We start from the raw sequence: 21,954 nt of genomic DNA, 5'->3' as shown, positions 1-21,954 counted from the left end.
TTGGCGGCGGGTCCTTCACTCACTCCGGGTCTTCGGCGGCACTGAAGGACCCGCTGCCAAAGTGCCCCCAAAGATCCGGAGCGAGTGAAGGACCTGCTGCCAAAGACCGGGCGCGCCGCCAGGTGAGTAAAAATTAAAAAGGTGCTTCTAGCCAGGGAAGGGATTCTCTGCCACTTGCCCCCCACTCTGGGCGGCCCTGCCACTGGGCGCGGGGCCCTCTTAGGTGCGGGGCCCGATTCGGGGGAATTGGTGGAATTGGCCTAAAGCCGGCCCTGCCTGGTGCACCTACTGGGTTTAATGTCTTTATAGTTTCCCCTCTCCCCTAGATTCCCTACAGAGTTCTTCCCATTTCTTCCTTTGCTCAGTCATTTACTATATTATATTATTATTATTAATAATTATTATTAAATATTTATATTATGGTAACATTCAAAGGCTCTCATAAGGATTTAATACCCCTTTGTGCAAGGCACTGTATGAACATAGGCCCCGATCCTGCAAAGACTTATGCTTGTGAATGGTCTCACTGATTTCAATGGGACTACTCATGGTGGTAACGTTAATCACAGGTATGTTTGCAGGATGAGGCCAAAAAAAAAGACACAACTCCTATCCTGAAGATGAGTTTTTATTTGCAAAATAAATGGCATCCCTCTGCATTTTTTGATATAAATGTGTATTTGGCTTTGTCTGGTTTTTTCCTGTCACATAATGCAAACCATGGTTTATAATTCTGTGTTGCTGGCATGAGTTAGTTCTTCAATTCTTCTCCTTCGCTTTTGACTGTTAAATAGACAATGATTCATTTCTTCTCAATGCTATGATTTCCATACCATGTTTTCTTGTTTGAACTGAATTACGCTGAAGTGGTCTATCTAATCCTGGCTCATGGATGAAGTGGATATATACAGGCCAAAGGCTGCTTAAGCAATGAGCCCTCTGCTGGGCTGTGTGCTGTGATGCACGTAGATTGCCCTGCACCTTGTGTAGTCATTTACCTCAGTGCAAAGAGAGTGTAAAATGCTGCTAAATCAGAACGGTAGCATTTTACCCCCAATTTACACTGGTTAAATGACTCTCAAAATGGAGGGCAACAGAGAATCAGGTTCATAACCTCCTCCAGCCTTGCCTACACACACACACACAGGCACAATTGAAAAATTACTTGGTTCTTATATTTGTAGAAAACCTGCCAATATGTAAATAATGATACAACTGAGCATAGACCCCTGCTAATGTACCTACAGTAATGGTCCAGAAAAACAGTTTACAATAAATAATAAGATGGCAGGGTCTGGGCTAAGAACATGGGGAATGTTTTAAAATGTTTTAGTAATGCTATTTTTAAAAAGGACACACTGTCCCTATTATTCCCTGCAGTTGCATAAATCATCTCCCTCCCTCCTCTCTTACCTCCAGCTCCTTGAGGGATTGCAGGAATGGAAGGGTGTTGCTTCTGGGAATTCATGCAATACAGGGGATCATGCCGCAGCCAGTGACTGCACCCCAAACGTTCTCACATACCTTCCCTGGCCTGCCAACCCCAAAACTATAGAACCCCAGCCATCCTGCAGTTCTTGCATGGAGAGTATCTATGGTCTCTGGTGATGCTGTGGAAGTACTCTTCTCCACTTTGGCAGGTTTGAGGGGAGGTTTCCCCTACACAGTGGAGGGCAATACTTGGCCCTCTGTTTGGATCTCAGATGAAGGGCTTGCATGTTCACTAAAGCTGCCCATGTGCATGTGTAACCCACCTGGAGTGTGTATATGTTACATACACACACAGTTTTAATCATTCATTTTTGGATATACAGCATGCATTTTAAAATGTGACCTGAGTCTTTTATTCTTTCCTAAGCATCACTACATACTGTAGAACCTCAGAGTTATGAACACCAGAGTTATGAACTGACCAGTCAACCACACATCTCATTTGGAACCAGAAGTACAAAATCAGGCGGCAGCAGAAACAAAACAAAACAAACAAACAAACAAACAAAAAGCAAATACAGTAAAGTACTGTCAAATGTTAACTATTTAAAAAACAGGGAAAACAGCATTTTTCTTCTGCATAGTAAAGTTTCAAAGCTGTATGTAAATGTTCAGTTGTAAACTTTTGAAATAACAACCATAGCTTTTTGTTCAGAGCAATGAACATTTCAGAGTTATGAACAACCTCTCTTCCTGAGATGTTTGTAAATCTGAGGTTCTACTGTATTTTATAATTAAAATAATAATAATGACCATCTTGGGAAGGAATGTGTGGAAGAAATAAAGATGCTGGGATCTCAAATGGTTTGAATTTGTACAAACAAAAATTAATCAGGTGCAAAGCTCTAATGATGTGTGATGGCTGCAGTGGGCAGAGCGCACCCATCTTTTTAAAAAAAAAAAATGTAATGCAGGACAGTTAGGACCAGATCTTCAAAAGGATTTAGGCTCCTAACTTCCATCTTAATCTTTATTGTCATTGGACATTGTTCAATTGGTGAAAAGGGGAGGGGAAAAGGTTTATCCATTTGTTGTCTCTGCACATTCCAAATCCTAGGATTTGATATTGGCCCCTTGTAGTAGATGTGACCATAGTTTCTAGTAAGCGGCTAACTACCTTCCTACAACTATGTTTTTTGGTGTAAGTACAATTTTGGACATACTTTTGCTAATCCAAATACAGGGAGGGTTTGCAGTGCAACCCTACCCTTTAGTTTAAGTGTGCAGACTGATTCTAAGAAAGGGCAGTAAGGCCAAATCTAAAGTGGGCTGGGAGCCATGTTATTCACACTATTTTGGAATACAATTTAAAATCAGTTCAAGCTAATTCAGTTTAAACTATATTAGACTAGCCAGCATGAACAGGCCAAAAGCATGTCTAAACTTAGTTTAGAAACTGTGTTCTAGCCCAGATTTCTACCTAAGCTAGAATACGGTTTCTAAATTCATTTTTTAACTTCTCCACACTGGCTGACTTGACTAAACTGTGTTTAAAGGAACACTCTTATATTAAAACATATTTTTAGGAAGCACATTTCCTTATGTATTGTCACAGGGTAGCTGGCCCCTTTAAAGGGAGTCAGAACTCAGTCTACCTATAACTGACATCTTTAAGGAGAATGAGCCAATCTTGGCCCACCTGCCAATTAACGGCCTAGGTGGGTGGTTGGAAGCTAATTTTTCTAATGAGCACCTGGAGCTGATGACTGGCTACCAGAGTGCAGGTGAAGGGTACTCCTACAGAGAGTGAAGGCTTCTAAGGAAAGGAAGTGTTTAGATAGCTGTAAGTAGTCTAGTTTATGAGGAGCTATGGCTTGTATGCTGTCAGGAGAAGAGCTGCAGTTGGTAGGATGGTGCTGGCTCTAGTGAAGGACTCAGTGTTGAGAGAGTGCCTACTATGTAAAGAGTCTTGGTGGGGGAAAGGGTGCTATTTGCTATGGGGGTGGGGAGTTACTCTTACTTACTCCTTGACTTTTCCTAGGTCTGTGTTCTCTTATGTCTTCCACTTCTTGCTTATCCTTCTCTCTGCCTGAAGACTTTGGATGTGGTCATTAGAAAGATAAACTTTCTTTGCCTCCCCCAGAATCTTTCTTAAATGATGTACTTGATGTGGGATTAGCCTGAGATGAAGGCTGCCTCCTAGTGAAGAAGATCTTTATTTGTTGTGCAGTCTGTTAATATCTGAGTGTCTCAGAAGTGGTGAGGGTTTGGTTGACATGTAAAAGCCTTGGCTAACTTTATTGATAATGGAATTGGGGAAACTATGGTAGAGTATCCACAGTGCTGGAAGGATGTTTGTGTTGGAGGGAAGAGGGTAGATGGCCTGTGCCTTTTATACATAATATAACATACTTTAGATCAAGACCTGAATCAGCTTAAATTACTGACTTTTTACTACTTTTATGTTGTTTACATCTGGTATTTTTCATCATGAACTAGCTGGAATAACTTTTGTTTCTAGTGAGTTTGTAGTGCTGGAGACCCTGAACTACTGCAATGTTTGGAAGCTGGTGCTAAAGGGGGATGGTTATTTGTTTAAAGAAAACATCCATTGGAAAAGCTCTCATGATAGAGTCCAATGTTTTGTGCTTGTTTGGGTAAAACCAGTCTTCAGCTGCTATACTGACGAATATAAACCTTTAGATGGTTTCAGGCAGGAGACAAGATTATTGGTGATAAATTCACTTACCCAAAACCCCTGCACCACAGCTGACAATATGTATTTCTTCAAAGATTAACTGGCTGCACATTCAGCTAAACAAAGCTAGGAAGGCCATTTACAATCTGGTAACTGTGGTAATGTTGCACAAACATTGACCAACTTCTGTTGGCTTTATGTTTATGGCTTAAAAAAACCAAATGTCTACATTTTGGGCCAAATTGGACCAGTCAGGTTCTTTACACTGAATTAACCTGAACAGGTTCCTCAGATAAAACTACCATTGAAGTCCGACTGTAAAGTATACTTTTAAAATTGCTTTCAGAACTAAGTGCCTGGTGCAGATGGGCTAAACTTTGGCTAGATTTCTATTGCCATCTAATCCGGCATTAAGTGCTGTGCTCACCTCTTTCTGTGGCTTTGTCTAGGCAATGAAAACTCAAATTTCCCCCTAGTACTAGCAGCTTGTGTGAAAACTTGTGTAGATAGGTTGCTGCTGACATTTAATAAATCAACTAATCTTATTTGGAGCAAATTTAATGTACAATTAAGAAGTATCTCTCATACAGATCAACAGAAAGTGTGTCCATCTTTCCATGTCTCTGAAAAGTAATAAGGCTCACACTCGGTATTTTTTTCTAAGTCTTTACTTCTCTTTTACAGGTGTGGTGCAGAAGAATGTTAAAGCAGCAACAGGTAAGCATGCTACTTGAATTTGTGCACACAATGCAGAAAGTATGACTGGAACCATGGTGAGCACTAATCATTTAACTCAGTAAAATTCTGATCCATGAATAACCTGTTACTTTACATAGGCCTTAAGCAAAGGTGGTACAGTTCCAGCCTACGTTGGCAGCACTCATATCAAAGTAGCTGATGTAGATTCTGAAAGAGAAGAGAGATGCTGAGAACAGAGCCTGCAAAACTTCTGGATTTCACTTAATGAAACTAACATATTTACAGTGTCAAATATCCCTGTAATCCTGAAGCCTTCTCCAGATTTTACTATCTGACTTACATGCTCCGTAAACTGTCAAGCATCTGCAAAAGCTTAATATATTCTCCTTATCTTCCTGTCAATTTGTACATATCATTTTAACTTACCTTAAAATTATTTACTCTTAAATAAAGAGACATTGTCTTGTCTCTTTGGGCCTACGTACAGGAAGAGCAACAGAAATGCTGCTTTTCTTTTGTAAAAATTCTGATGGAAACAGGTTTTTATAAAAAAAAAAAAAAATTCCTCTGCTGTTTGCATCCCAGATCCTGCATTGAAAATGCAAGTGCATGAGAACCTGAAAGTGAAATTAATAAGAACTAGCAAGCAATATTGACTAGTACAATGTTGCATTCTGGAAGAGGAGATGTGAAAAGCAAACAGAAGTAGTGGAAATTTACTTACATTTTTCAAACCTTTATTTTTAAAAAACATGGCTTCTAAACTGACAGGATTTCACCTTTTTCTTCAGCTTCTGTTCTGGTAGCATTAATTTTTGTTCTCTAGTAGTTAGGTTGTATCTAATCAGTTGGTCATGGTCACATACTAGTTGAACCTGAGATGTTCAGCACCAGAACCTCCTACCATTTGTGCTAAAGGGTTATCCCCTTCCTAGTATGACAATTGTCAATACAAAGTTTAAATATTTATTTTTTTACAGTCTTCAAACAAGTTGTTCAAAAAAGTGTAATGCAAAGAGCGATGTAGTTTGGGGTTAGTAGTTAACAAATATGGAGACCCCAAATCAGGCACACTGTAGTACAGGCTCACCTGTCTGAAGGTATTTTCAGATGTTTGTTCATCAGATCACACAGCAGCTTGGAATAGTCCTTGTTCTCTTGGTCTCCTATCTTGCCAATGCTGTAGAGAAAGCACATGGCGCAGGGGTCTTTGGAGCCATGGAAGGACAGCAGCTGATCAGTAGAGATCTGTAGCGCTAGGTACTGTGAGAAGAAAATTGCTTTTCTTTGTCATTGTTGGGGAGATTTTTTTCAAAGGCACAAATTACACTTGGGTGCCTAAATCCCATTCACAGCTCATGGCAGTTTGTACTGCAATACCAGTTTGTGCTTTGGAATTCTCCCTCGTATACAAATTTTTTAACCCTAGCTTGTTGTTACATTCTTGGATGCATTCAATACTAATGAGGAGTTGCCACCCCTTGCCCTGTAACCTCAAGTGCGTCACAATGCCTTGCCACTGGGGCTCCTCTGCCTGGGTCACTTACCAACAGCAACAAGCATGTGCTGTCTATATAGTGGGCAACCCTGGTCCAATGCTTTGGATCCCGGAGTCTGCCTGCAATCCCACAGATCTCCACTGGCTTCTACCAGCCTTGGTTAACAACTGGTATGGTGACGCCACACACTCATAGCCCTGAATTTTCCCAAAAACCCATTTTGATTGTTCCAGGACTGGACATATCAGAGGGGTATTAAGGATTGCTGCCCTTTTTAAGGAGTAAATATCCAACAGCTGGCTACTTTAACTGGTGTTACCAAACTGTTCATTTTAAATACAGCACTAGATTATTATTTTTTAGATTAAAAATAAAACAAGCTTATAACAAATATGATTTCAAATATGAGTTAGAAATGGTTACCTGCAAATAAAAATGAAACCACCCATCTAAAATTTAATCTAGCAAATTTTGGTTCAAAGCTTTGTTTAAAATGGACTTTCTCACCCCCAGTTTTCCATTAAGAGGGTGACTGACTCTTCCTTGGTTAGGATCTCGCCCAGATGCCCAAAGGTGTTTAGGTGAAAGTACTTGGGGTTCTCTAATCCACTTCGAGGATTCCTTAGACTATATATTCTGAAGGATTTCCTGCTCCTCCCCCTGCAAGTAAAGCTCATTTGAACTGTGAGGTAGGTGACAGAGCATGGAGCTTCCTTCACCACCAGATTCCTCATTTCCCCACTCATTGGCAGGAAACAGAATAACTTGAATTTCAGCGATCTCCTCCCTCTGCTGTCTTGAGGACCCTGTTATTAATTATATGTAAATTAAGGTAAAAACACATTACTTTGGTTAGAATAGGCCAGTTTAACAGCTTTTTGCCTACCTAAGCAGGGCTGTCTGGTTTTGACCATATGCTAATGACATCATACAGGGGAACTTCATTACTTTTACATAAATATTTCTACATCCATTTCACCATGATATTAGTGACAAGTAAATCTAGTTTTCAAATGATTCCTCATAAAATGTACTTTGTACAAAGGTTACAATAGTGTGTAGAGTGTGACTACAGGGGGTGCTTGTGACATTGCACTCCATATGTTTATGAATGTGAATGCTTGTGAATATAATGTAACTGGACTATGCTTTATGAAAAAGGTCTCTTGTAAGGTATCATTACAAAGTTTATAATCTGAGTGTTCATCTATTTGTATCATTCTTCTATCTAAAACTAGAAATATGAAGTATTACTGAGGTCTTATTGTAATAATGTAAAGTGTGGGCCATTAATGGTGGTTTAGAATCTTGATTGCTCCCATCGACTAGGACAATTGGTTGTAAATGGCTCTGTTTACTTGCAAGCCTTCCTGCGTTTGTATGAGTCAGGCTGGGAAGAATAGAAGCTTGGGGTCTCACTGGACATGTGACCATGTCACCTGGTACTGGAATCCATCTTAAACCTGGTCCTTTTCCATGTAGAAGGAGGGGTGGGGACCCAGAGAGACAAGAGTCCCACCTTGTGCCAAAGCTATAAAAGAGTGTGGAACAGAACAAAGGGGGCTACCAGTCATGAGCAATCCCCTAGTTACCATCTGAGCTAGAACTACCAAGGACTGTACCAGGGAAAGGATGGGGCCCAGACTAGGAAGGAGTCTAGTCTGTGGAAAGAAGCTTATTGGAACATCTGAGGGTGAGATTTACCTGTAATCAGTTTCTTAATGTATTAGGATTAGATAGGGTTACCATATGTCTGATTTTTCTGGACATGTCTGGATTTTTGGTCCTCAAATCCCCGTCCGGGGGAAATTGCCAAAAAGCCGAACATGTCTGGGAAAATACTAGTCCCCCGCTTATCTTAGAGCGGCTCCGGCAGGCTGCGAGCTGCAGGCGGATTCCCCTGTGGTGGCGGCTGCTGCTGCTTCCCCCGCCCCCCCCCCCCCCACCTCAGCTTTGTGTAGCCGAAGAGCCGAGCGCTACCGGCTTCACGGTTTGCCGGGCAGCCTCCAGACCCTGCACCTCCGGCCGGGTGCTTCCCCTCTCGGGCTCCGGCTGTGCTGGGGAAGCGCCCGGCCAGGGGCGCAGGGTCTGGAGGTCTGGGGGCTGCCCGGCAAACCATGCTGCCGGTAGCACTCGGGCAGCTGTTTCGCGTGGCTGGGAGGGAGGAGGGGGAATGCGGGGCGCTCAGGGGAGGGGGCTGGGAAGGGGCAGAGTTGGGGCGGGGCCAGGGCCCTGTGGAGTGTCCCTTTTTAAATATGGTAATCCTAGCTTAGACTTGCATGTTTTTGTTTTATTTTGCTTGGTAACTTACTTTGTTCTGTCTGTTATTACTTGAAACCACTTAAATCCTACTTTTTATATGTAATAAAATCGCTTGTTTATTGATTAACCCAGAGTAAGTGATTAATACCTGGGGGACTAAACAGCTGTGCATATCTCTGTGTGTTAGAGGGTGGACAATTTGTGTTTACTCGAAAGCTTTATAGAGAGTAAATGCAAATTTCTTTGGGGTTCGGATTGCATTCAGAGCTGGGTGTCTGGGTGCTGGAGACAGGAGTACTTGCTGAGCTGTTTTCAGTTAAGTCTGCAGCTTTGGGAGTGTGATTCAGTGTCTGTGTTGCAGCAGGCTAGTGTGTCTGGCTCAACAAGACAGGGTTCTGGAGTCCCAAGCGGGCAAAGAAAACTGGCTCAGAGGTAATGTCAGCACATCAGGTGACAGTCCCAAGGGGGGGTCTGTGCCCAAACCAGTCACAATGCTTTTGGTCACACGTGCCATACAAAACTTCTAAAGATAGTGCTGCTAATCACCCAACTGGACAGTTATTAATGAGCCAGGGATGCTTCTAGCATGTAGCATTTGGGCTGGGTGATGCTACCTTCATTACTCTATTGTAGAACTGTTTTTCTTAGAAAGCACTACACTAAGGCTGTGCAATGCACTTCAGCATTTGGTGCATTGCAGCTGTGCAGCAGCTGTTGTCCTTGCCAGTATTAAGTTGCAGGAGGTGCATAGTTCCCTTGCTCTCCTTCCCCACATATGGGGCATCTCTTCCTCTGCACCCATATAACTCTCCCTAAAGAATACACCGCTAGGTGGGGTGGTTTTTGATTAAATGTAAGAATCATCAGGATTAGTTTCCTATTGGAGGAAAATGGGTGGCACTAAGCTCTGCCATTTTGCCTCCACGGAGCAGGTGTCCATTAGACCAGCCATGAAAATAACCCCTTGGTAACAAGAATAGGGAAGGAGGGAGAGTGCCAGTTATTTACACACACTCAGATACAGCATCAATATAGTGGGAGGTTTATAAGGGGGAATTAGCCAAATGATTTGAACTGTTTTTATATAAAAAGTAGCTGAGCTGCCATCCCTTCCCCATATGGGTGATACTATGGGAGGATTATTGTCAAACCGGGGTGCCTAGAGAGAAGGGCCAATGGTGCTTATATTAGCACTTACATTGGATTTAAACCCTATTCTGAGGGTTTAAGTGGTGCACTAGCTTTGTGGTGCCTCTCTGCACACATGAGTGACTGTCATCTGACTAAAATGAAAGTGTGAATTTAAGTGGAATAGAGCCATTTCTGCCCTCTACAGTGGGATGAATTTCAGGAGGGATTTTCAAAAATGCTTTATGGTGGTCAACTTTGCTTCCCTTGAACTTAATGGGAGCAGTGCCAGGCAGATACTAAGTACTTCTGAAAATCCCACCTGTAGCCCCCTAAGTGGAAACTTGAGCACTGAAGTGTGGGCTGTGGACGTCTCACATAAGCACACATTTGTAAGATGGACTCCTGGCACGTTATGGTGCTGATAACTCTCTCAAGAGACATGGAAAGAAATTCCTGTGTTAAGGTCTCCATTTTATTCCTAAACTTTTACTCTGAAACACAGAAGGCACTGACTCCCTTCTCGTGCTTTTCTCCCCATAATGCCAACAGCAGCAGACTACGAAGGGAAGCACGTGGAGTGATGGGTTAATTGATTTACACCCTCCCCTACCAAAAATAATAAAATTTAGTGCACATCACTTGAGACTAGAATGCACCATTCTAAAGACTTTTGCTGCTGCGGGAAGCTGCACAATGTTATCTGACCTAAACACATTGGAACTGTTCTCAAAAAGTCACTAAGGGCCAGACTTCAAAAGGCATTTGGGTACCTAATGATGCAGTTAGGCATCTAATGTGATTTTTCTAAAGTGTCCAGGGCCCAGATCCACAAAGGTATTTTGTTCCCTAACCTGCATGGAAATCCATGGGATTTAGGTGCATAAATACATTTGAAGCTCTGGGTGTAGGTGCCTACTTCCCATGTCCCCTGACCTGCAATCTGTTCATTTTGTTTCCTGTCTGTTTCTGCATCAAATTCAAATACCTCATCTTGCCTTTAAAGGTGCTGCTCCTGCCTACATCTCAACCCTTGTTTCTGCCACTATGTAGGGAATTGGATTGCTATCATGAAAGGTTTCTGAAAGTGCATCATTCACTTAACAGCCACAGAGAGCTAAAGCTTTGTTATTTTTATAAAATGAAGATGTTTATTAAAAATAAGGAAACATTAAATCTTCAGTTACATGTTCCTTATTTCCTTTTATTTATATACTCAAATGCCCACCCATTCGCTTTTAAAATCCGCACATAGAGGAATTGATCTGAGAACATACGTCCTCCTTACACACTTGTCTTGTTTGATTCTGCAATCAAACTGATAAAACTACTAAGGAAGGGAAGATGCCCTTGGTTTATCTTTTGGATGTAAAATTGAAAGCTTAATTATGGCCAGTTACATACCAACTCTGTTAATTTTTTCATTTCTGATCATAATATCAGAAACATCAAGGTTGTTTCTCTAGTGCAGGAACAATAGCTCCCAGTGAGCAAAGAGTTAACAGGTGATCTTCCTCCTCCCCTTGCACAGGAGCTCAATAGAAGTGTGGCTGCTTGGGAGACTGGGGAGTAAAATGTCATGAGGGTGATCAAGATCCATGCACAGGGCTCCTGGGGTAGCTTGAAACTCAGACTGGAAGATGTTGTTTTGTAATTAACTTATTTTTTTTCCCTTATGAATATCTCATGAGGTAGACAGTTTGACTCAGTAGAACAACATGCAGTCAGTCAGCATTCTGCCAATTCATAGCAGCAGAGTAAATAGCATGCCCTGACACACTATTGACTTGAAAGGATGTTTCTAGGGAATCACATTGCAAATTTTGAGGATGCAAATTCTCATTCTATTTAATGGACTTCTAGCTAGAGCGGTGGGGAAGAGAATCTACAGAGAAAACATAAGAGTGACCATTGCTGTGTACTCTGGTTTAAGCAATAGGAATGGAGAAGAAAGGATTGGCTTTAGTGATGATACAGAAGGGAAAGTGGCAGGAGTTACCAAAAGCCTGAATGTGGAAGAAAGCTAAGAGAACTTGAAAATTATACTGACATTATGACCTCAGGAGATGGAGAGGAAAGTGTTTTCACTTGTAAGAGAAAAGGGCAAGGTCTGGGAGGAAAATATAAGTAGTTTGGGATATAGTAAGCAAATTAATTCCCAGTGTAATGTCATTGAATTTCCTGGATTTATACCTGGCATGAATTAGGCACAATTGAGTCAATTCAGTGAGCCAATCAGAGAGGGAAGTTAATATTTAAGTATTTCCAATGGTACTGTGGTAGCTAGTCATGAGATTGGCTTGTTCAATTGGTTTTAAAAAGAACTGAGTCTTAGAAAGGAAGATGAGACTAGTGGAAAATGAGCTACAGGTAGGAATTAGTCCATCACAGCAGAAGGTCCCACACCTGTTGATTATTGGTAACTTACAAATGAAGTGTTAGAATGCTCAATTTCAATTACTAGTATCAAAATCCTGGTCAAGAACACCCCTAACACACCACTACAATGGGTGGTGTAGCATTATCTAACCCTAATTGTACAGACAGCATTCTGAGGGAATCCTACCTTGCAAGCTCTGGCATCTTTCTTCTATTGTTTGAATATATCTTCCTAGAATGGAATAGGGAATCCAATTTTCTAAAATGCTCCTCTGCCAATGAAAAGGTGTCAGTGTGGTACAGTACTTGACCAAGCTGTGTATTATTCATGAAAGCTGCTGCTGCTTTAGGGACTGGAGAGGGTAGATCATGTTTTAAAATTATTTTATTAAATTATGGAAATGTTTTACACCTTTCACTTGCATATTAATATGGTCGATAGTGCCACCAATTAGTTTTGAGTGATGAATTGTGAGGAATACAGTCTACTCTGACCTGAAAAAGTTGAGTGTCACCAACCATTTTCGTAGTCATTTCTTTAAATTCAATAAACAGGCAACTTGTGCCTTGCTTTTCATATAAACTTCTCGAACAGTCTTTCAGTAAACATCTGATGCAATTCCCAGCAGTTTTTTGGTATTAGTGAAGAAAACAGATCCTTGCAAAAGCTCTTGAGAGCAATATCTGTTTAAAAGTGGTGTTTTAGTACCTTGATGTCGGTGCCACAGTCATGGATCTTTGTGCTAAAAAGTCCCCATGGGTTTGGTAATGAGGCAAGCGGAGAGTAGTTTGGTACTGGGTACTCCAATCACTTCATGACCAGAAAGCTCTTTTTTTTTTTTTTTTTTTTTTTTAAACCTTTGCTAAAACTCGAACAATGATTGCTTTTTATGACTTGTACTTATCTAGCAGGTCAGCTTTGGTTGGAGGCAGCAAGAATGTATATACTAGTGTCTCCTTGTTTCTGTTACTGCTTGATGGTGCTTCCAAAGAAGCTGTGTTTATGCAAGATTCTTGAATAATTACCAAGGGTTTGGCAGATTCTCCAACCGTGGCAGTTTTAAAATCAAGGTTGGATTTCTCTTCTTTAAAAAGAGAATTCATTTTGAACTAGAGCATATTTTGGGAAAGTTGTAGCACCTATGTTATATGGGAGGTCAGACTAGATAATCAGAGTGGTCCCTTCTGGTCTTGCAGTCTTAAGAATCTATGCAAAGCAGAAGCTTGATGGACTGTTATTTGATACTAACAATGGTTAAAAAGTTGAGCTGGTCAGATAAAGAGAGTGCCCAACTTCACAGCAAATATTATTTACCATGAATTCAGACATCTGTAGTAAAAACTTACGCAGCACTGATTCTAACTGTAAAACTTCCTATCAGATTTTGTAAGCATGTACTCTAGTCCTCCCCACTGCCTCCCCCAGTGGCTGCCTATCAGTGAAGCACAGGCAGCAATTAAACCATCAGTCCTTACGCAACCAATTCTGTGGAAATGCAAGAGAATCCCTTATAACCCCAACCTCTGACTCCTAAACACTGCTGTTTTTACATGTAGTCACCTGGGACAGAGGCTGGCTGTACTGCATTATACAGCAGGCATTTATTTCCTTTTCCACACTGAAAATAGTTTGGTTTTTCTAAGTGTTCAGTATAAAGAAGAGCTGCTTCTGGAAAGAGGAGCATGTTTATACAAAGTTTTGCATTACTATTTCAGTTGTTTGAATAACAATTCTTCTCCCTCACCATCCAGTTCCTGCTTCCATCTGCTTTCACACCACATTTGAGATCTCAGTATGTGGCTATGGAAAGCCACATCTCAGTAGGAGGCACTGGTTGAGATATTAAAGTTGGTTCTTCTCTAAATGTGACCCTGTGTAGAGCTGGGCAGACAATGCCATCTCTATCCCGACCCCGTGGAAATTTTTTTTTTTTTTTGTTTGGGGGGAGTCAAAAATTAAAAATTTCAGTTTCTGATGAAAAATCAAGATCTTCCATATAAAACAGACATTTTCCATGGAAATTCAGTTAGTTGAAACTCCAATTTTTCATTATAAAAAAAAAAAAAGTTTTGATGGAAAATTTTCAACCAGCCTTAATTCTATGGTCTCATGTTCATTGTATCTCTCTGATTGCATGTAAAATTGTCAGCCTGCAAACAAAAAGTTGTCTTTTCTAACTGCCAGCAGTGCAAACTCACCCAGAGACTTGGGTCCTGAAACTCAGGCTGGGTTCTTTCTTTCTTGTACACTATCACCAGAAATAAAGATACTAGAGGCCATGGTTTAGTACCTCATTGACACCTCTGCAAATCCATCATCTTTTAGTGTGGTTGCACATGAGAAATGGAAATCAGAATCTGAAGGCAATAGGGTTGCACTTGTGTAACTGAGGGCAACAGTTGACTTGCAATATCTTAATGCTGGGATGTGTGAGAAGAAGAGAGCTCAGCTTGACTCTAAGTCCAAGTTGAGTTTGCTGGGCTGTTAGTTGGAAAAATGACTGAACTTAGCAAATCTCACGTGGAGTCACATAGAGTGAATATTAGCCCCATTTATACCATTGTTACAAAGTCACTTTTCAGGGAAAAGCTACACTTCAATTCGAAAGCTGACACTTAACATGTTTAATTACCTATTTATGTTTAGATCATATTTCTTATTTCCCCATCCTGTTTTGACAATACTGAAATAAATGTCTTACCCCTCTTCCAAAAATGTGAAAAGGATGTTTGCATGTTCTAAGAAACATTAGGTGGTGTTTTTCCTGCTCAGATAACTGAAAATGGTTTCTTTTTAAAACTTTAGATTTGTCATGGATTTAATCCTCAAAAGTGGAAAAATGCCTCTGAAAATATTGGCTTAAATCTAGCCCTGATGTACAACAGGTTCAGCTCCATATTTGCACCCACTTACATCACAACTGATTTTGGTGATCTTGGTTTAGAAATAATAAATGTGTTTTGAAAATATTGCTGGAAAATCACATTCAGAAAGCACATTGATACATGCAGAAAATTGCAGTGAGTATGCACTGGGAACTTCACACAGTGGGCTGTATTCTAGATTTACACTGGGCTGACAGATCTGAATAAGTCTCATCTTGGCTTAATGAGAATCTAGCCCACAGAAACGAATTTTACATTTATTTTAAATTGTTGTCCTGTATACATGGAAAGAGTCACATAAAGACACTGGGTCAAATCCAGAATTAGTATTAGGAGGGACAATTCTGTTGACTTCAGCAGTGGCATATCAATTTATTTGAATTGCACATTGGAGTCTATTTATTTTAATTTGCAGTCCCATTTTTCTTGATTTTTTTTTTTTTTTTTTTTTTTTTTTTTAAAAACCAATTCCATGTCAGTGCAACATAATGATTGAATATCTAATGCCAAAAAGTCAGGAAGGTCCATGGCAGAACTGGGACTACAATCCAGATCTCAGGACTTCATAGGGGGGAGGGATAGCTCAGTGGTTTGAGCATTGGCCTGCTAAACCCAGGATTGTGAGTTCAATCTTTGAGGGGGCCACTTAGGGATCCTCGGCAAAATCAGTACTTGGTCCTGCTAGTGAAGGCAGGGGGCTGGACTCGATGACCTTTCAATTCTAGGAGATGGGATATCTCCATTTATTTATATGCAGTATGTATATTAGTTGTAGAAAAATGTACATTAAAAGGGAATTGTTATGGTTTCCACATCAAGGGAATTACTTTTCTTTTTTTTAAAAGTCATCTTAAATGTTATACACAGGCTGTTCAGCCCTGGAATTGTTTTAGGGTGTATGTGTGCGCAAATGGAAGGTTCTAAATACTGTTACATTTTTCAGGAATTCAGTGAAGTAACAATAGATGTCTTAATTGAGAAAAGAACACATGGAAATACCTTAGCATATACTACATTGTCCCTAGATTACAAATACAGTAATTGTTTGAACCTTTTTCTGCTTACCTGTGCCGGTTTGCCCAGTGCTTTTGGCAGTTGCTGGGTGAGCTCTTCTATTAAGCAATCTGGCACTTTATCCTTGCTCACATTTGTGTTAATAATGAATTTAGGCATCTCTTGATTACAAGAGAGCCTTTTTCTAGCCTTTGTTAAAATCCTCACTGAAGCTACTAATCCCTATGCTGTTTCACAGTATACCTGTTATGCTGCTCACTCTGCTATAAAAAGCCCCACAAATGCATAATTAATTAGGATCTCCTGATAGTCAGCAGTTCCCGCCCCACCAGCAGTTCCTGCAGGCTCACCTGTTGGTTAGTAGAGAGGAAAGAGGCTGGCTAAGCCATCTGCTGGACTTTGTTAATGAAAGTAGGAACTGTAAATATATTACAGTGGGGAAAGTGTGTATTTTTCACTCAACAAACCAACACAGATTTTGTTTAAAGTTTAAACAATAATTCATTTTTGGATATAGGCCAAGCATGAAAAATATTTAAAAAGTGAATGTTTCAGAAAGTTACAAGTGTATGAGAATAGAGGACTATTATGGGAATTGTTTTGCAATGTTAAGTATAACAACAAATGTAGAAACTTTCCATAACTGTGGGTTCTGGTAGCACTTTACATGAATAGAATACAAGAAAATAGCAAATGCTCCTTGTGTTATGTGGGCCTGGCCCAAAGTCAATGGAAAGGCTCCTATTAACACCAATGGATTTTAGATCAGGCCTTATGACTTTCTCTTTCACCAGTGCGACATTTGCTAATCTTAAAGAAAAGGACTAGTCTCTGAGTTCTTATTCTTCATGCTGTATGCTACAAGTGATCCCATGCAATCAATGGGAATTCTCATAGTGTAAGGTACTACACAGATGAATGTGGGTGGAAAAATTGGGCCAGTGTGACTTTTGTCCCTACTGAGGATTGCTGTCCACTCAAATGTTCACCAATAAGGTTATTTAGGAGACTGATGGGGAGGGGGATAGGGTGTGTGGGTGGGAGGGTATTTGAGGTGAAGTATGTGTGTGGTTAGGATAGAAGGTGGGTTTTGGGGGCCCAGTAGGAGAAAAATGGAATGAATTCTTTCCTGAGGAGAAATAATAAGAGTAATGGTGGATCTAGGCCCCTGTTGCCCCTCTGGGGCCCCCTAATGCCTTCAATCAGGGATTAGGGCCTGGAACTGCCAGCTGTGTGTGTGTGGAGGGGGGGGGGGGAACATACAGCTCTAGTTCCTCCTCATCCCATAGTTTCCTGACTGCTGGCACCCAAAAGGTTCCTCCTACTAGACCAGTGGTGCTTGGTGCCTACTGGGAATCTTTGTGTTGGAGCTCAGTAAATTGGCATGGTCTGCAGAAAGCCGGGAGGAGACTGTCTGATAGTGGATGGTAATAGTGCTGCCGTTCTTGGAGCTCCCATGTGTTCTGCATTAGCAGTGTGTGTCGCTTGTTGATTCAGCAGCCCTCGATGTTGCTCATAACAAAAGACCACAGGCTCGGTTTGGTGGCAAAGGTTCAGCCAGGTTTATTTTCAACAAGGCACAGTCCTAGTGCCCAGCTCAATGGTTACAGGGTATTAACACATGTATGCCTGCAACAAGGTATTAGCTCGATCAACGTGATGTCGTCCCCTAGGCCAATACAAAGATGCCACTCCTCTGCTCTCCTTTCATATATTGATACAAACAAGTTATGTATTCCATTCCATATGTTAGCTACCCTCCTGGTACCTGCTAGTTCAATCCTCATCTATTATCCTGTTGTTCCTTTCTTATTTTACAAGGGGTCTGTGTGTTCCTGTACTACTCTCTAGGAATTTGTTGATATAGTTACTTGAGAGTTCAGGGTGCTGTGTACCATCCTTTCAGGTCAGGAATGTGCTTACATGGGTAGCTGATACCTAGTGTGTTGGTATTCTGCCAAGGCCTATTTTGGTTCATACTTTTAGCTATCCTTATGGCTCCAGCAAGGCCTACATTGGGGACCCTAGGCTGAGGCAAGGGAAAGAGGAGTGGGATGGGGAGGGGACGAGATGCAGCACTGGTGAATGGTCCATCTGCCTCCTGAGGGGAGGCAATTAGTGATCTCCTTCCTGGACTGAGGCTCCGCTTTGAGAGGGAAACACCCCCCCCACCATGGTCTACCTGGTGAGAGAGTGACTCTCCTGCAGGGCCATTTGGAACTGAGCCAGAGAGCGATATCCCTTCAGGCCACTTGGCCTGTGGCAAAATAAAAGGTGGGATTAAGGAAGCACCAGCAAAATGTCGAACTGCCTCCTGAGGGGTGGTCATTAATTCCCCATCCTGGGATGAAGGACCTGTCTGAGGAAAGAGAACTTGCCCTCCTCCTCCTCCTCCTCCCACCATTGGCTGTCTAGAACTGAGCTAGGCAACTACCTCCCCCCCCCCCACTTCTAGGCTGCTGGGACTGAGGGGAAGGAAATGGGGGGAGAGGGGAAAGGGCAGCATGAGGCAAATCAATGACTTTCCACCTCATCTGGAGCAGCTAGTGACTTCTCCCAGAGCAGGGAAGTGCTGCCCCACCATGGGCTGCCTGCATCTGGGAGAGGGTATTCTAGTCACCACTGGGGAGCAGGGCCCCCCACATCTCACTATCTCCTCAGACTCTTCTCTGCTATTAATTGTGAGAAGATCCCTTACCTAATCACACCTGAGGAGTTGGGGCCTAGTTGGATGGCTGAGGGGACAGTGAGAGGATCCCCCTCTCCTGTTGTCCCTGAGGAGCCTGGTCCCCTGAGAGGCAGCATCACAGGGCCCAGTCCTGAGCAGACTGCCTTGTCCTCAGGGATGCTGCAAGATGCCATGAGGCTGGATCACATATCTGGAGAGACTCTCACAATTGGGTTCCATTTCAGGTGAATGCCCGGCTTGGTGGAGGATGGGACCGTGCCCCAGGTGACAGTGGATTGTCTGAGGTGTTCCAGGAGCCATTCCATATGAGGGTAGTTGGTCACATGAACTATGGGGCATTCCTGGTCTTCAGGATCATAGAAATTTCAAGTAAACATATACCAGAATCTCTCCATCAATAGCTCTGTATATACCCACGGCTATGTGAGTTGTGATCTTTTCACGTATTGCAAGTTAAGCATAATTAGGGAGATTCTATGGAAGTCTAAGGAACACTTAGATGCTGTGGAACATAGTACTGATGGTTCAGTAAGAGGCACTTTGCCCTCTGAACTGGAACTGAACCAATCCTCCAGGTAGCTGTTAAGGGGCACCCATTTCTGATGTGATAGACGACCGTTTTGACTACTAGTGGCCATTAAAGATCTCTAGGCTCCTTAAATAAGAGTTGAGGTTTTAATCATGCTTTCTTTGGAAATTTTAGACTAACTGCATAGTACCTACCTAAATCACCCCAGCAGTTTTAGTTGGATATGTTATTCCTTACTTCCTCTCCTTTGTGTTCTCAGTCTGAAGAAGACAGCATTTATCACAAATGTTGTCTGACAAGAGAATACAGTTGTCATATTGTTCATATAGCCATACATAATTACCTGTGTCCACTCATCCTGAAGTATAATAGATGATGCATGTGACGGGTTGGATCACAGAAACCACTTTGGGACTGCCATCTGCTGTGCCTAGACTACCTCTGAGCCTGTTTTCCCTGCCAGCTTGGGACTTCAGTGCCTTGCCTTGTTTGAGTCAGACATGCTTGCCTGCTGCAAAAACAGATCCAAGTCTGAACCATGTCCCCCACAAGCTGCAGGCTTAACTGAAAACAGCTTAAGAAGTGCTCCTGTCTCCAGCACTCAGATACCCAACTCTCAATGGGGTTCAAACCCCAAATAAATCTGTTTTACCCTGTATAAAGCTTATAAAGGGTGAACTCATAAATTGTTTGCCCTCTATAACACTGATAGAGAGAGATGCACAATTTGGCGGATTCTCATAGACAATCGGTCTTTTCTATCTCTGGTAGGTTATTTAGACAATCTTCATGCCAGTACAGGGCTGATCCCAAAGATATATTTACTAGTGTACAGGGAAGCAATGAAGTTTCCATTACTTTCCTGAAAAGACTATTCCACTTTCCAATTGATTTCACTGTCAGGAAACGTTTCCTGATTTTCAGCCAGTATTTTCTTAATTTAATCCATAACTCTCATTTATACTTTCTTCTGTTTATCCTAAATAATTTCTAGTGATCTTTGTTGTTTTATAGCCTGCCATTCAAATACTTGTAAATTTTCTGTTGTGGTCATTTTAGCCAAGCTATACATATTTAATCTTTTAACATTTTTCCTCATAAGTCAACCCATTTAGCCCCTTAATGTTTTTTGTTGCTCTTTGCTGAAGTCCTATAATTTGCCAATGTTTTGATACTGAGATGCTTAGAACTGAACAAAGTACTCCAGGTGTTGCATTAACCCAATCCAAAGAGGGAAAATGGTTTCCTTGCTGAGCAATATGATGCTTTGGTAGTAGCCATATATCTTAGTGCAAATTTATGCTTAATAACTTAATGATGCCTGGTATCCTTAGGTTTCTTTTATCCTTACTGCTCCCACTGATTAGTGTTTCACATAATTTTTCTGGACTGAATGCCATTTGTTTCCTTCACAAATTTCTAACCTTCCTACTTGAAGGGCTGAAGAACTGAGTTCTTAACTACTCTCAAGGGACAATCACTTGTAGATTTAGTACATATATAGTCTACTGCCATTGGAAGTTGTTAAATAACTTGGAAGCCGCAATCTATCCCTGTGGTAATTCATTAGACATTTCACTTCAGTTGGGTATGCTGCCATTTATATTTACGCTTTTTAAGTTCAAGAAATTCAGTTCATATGAAAATATTCTAATCCAAGCCAATGTGAAGTAAGACTAAGATTTAATTAGAAGCTAAATCAAATACTTTACTAAAATACAAATACAACATTAGTGTAGTCACTTCATCCACTACCTTTATAATTCTATTGGAAAAGCAATTGTTTTCGATGAAATGCTGTTTTTCATTATTTCATTATCCTATAGATGTTTAAATGACTTCTTCCTTTTAATATTCCACTTATTTTTACTAGAAATAGAGGGAACCCTGCAAATCCATGGATATCTGCTTTATATCCATAGATATCTGCATCTGCAGACCATTTTTGCGGATCGCAGATGGCTGCAGATCCAAATCTTGTATCTGAGCAGGGCTCTAGAGACAGAAGTTAGACTTACCAGATAGTAATTGTCACACCTCTTTTCTTGTTTGAAGACTGGTACATTTGCTTTTTTCCCCCAGTCTTCTGTAAATTTATCCAATTTTTCTATGACTTTCTATGATAATTTCACTTGTTTGGTAAGCTCACCAAATTAATTCTCTTGATGGGGGTCATCGAGTCTGGCTGAACTGTTTACAATGATGATTTTTTAGCAAGCTTTTACCTCCTCTTTATCAATAGCTATTTTACAAGCTATTTTATTGCTTCCTAAACATCCAGTCTTGTTTTCTTTCTCAAGAAAAGAGACAGATTCTGATCCCACTGACTTCAATGGGCTTTGAATCAGGGCCATAATCAACTTGAAATCTAGTCAACCAAAATAAATACATAAAAGTAATTTCAGGTACTTTACCTACTTGATTTCCCCCTCTCCCCCACTTATGGTTTTTAATTTTACAGTTCCATTTTCCTGTTTCTTGTAAAATCTTTCCTTTGTTGCAATATGAAAGACCCACAGGAATAGGGGAAACTGATTTAAATATAGTCCTTGTGCTAGTGAATCCTGGTGCAGGATTGACTGGAGTTCAAATTGAGTGACCTAAGTAACCTTGAAACTGTTTGACTATCTGGGTGAAAATAAGACTTAAGCATGAGGAATTTCATGTCTGTATACTCTTATGAAAATAAGAATAAGACAGTAAAGCTAACAGTCCATTTTATGATTATATTTCAGTCTGA

General features: G+C 41.1%; 1 protein-coding gene across 1 annotated transcript; it reads right to left on the bottom strand.

Moving 5' to 3' along the window:
* Positions 1-4,968: 4,968 nt before the first annotated feature.
* Positions 4,969-16,155, bottom strand: LOC117888266 (macrophage migration inhibitory factor-like). The gene is made up of 3 exons (XM_034791515.1): positions 16,048-16,155; positions 5,919-6,091; positions 4,969-5,035 (listed from the first exon to the last, which is right to left on the bottom strand). The coding sequence occupies exons 1-3, from the start codon at positions 16,153-16,155 to the stop codon at positions 4,969-4,971; spliced, it is 348 nt and encodes a 115-aa protein (XP_034647406.1).
* Between the last annotated feature and the right edge of the window lie 5,799 nt (positions 16,156-21,954).

This window comes from Trachemys scripta, chromosome 15 (genome assembly GCF_013100865.1).
Source record: "Trachemys scripta elegans isolate TJP31775 chromosome 15, CAS_Tse_1.0, whole genome shotgun sequence".
Classification (NCBI taxonomy): domain Eukaryota; kingdom Metazoa; phylum Chordata; order Testudines; family Emydidae; genus Trachemys; species Trachemys scripta.
Note: the sequence above shows the minus strand (reverse complement) of the source record. Positions and strands in the feature narration are given on the sequence as shown.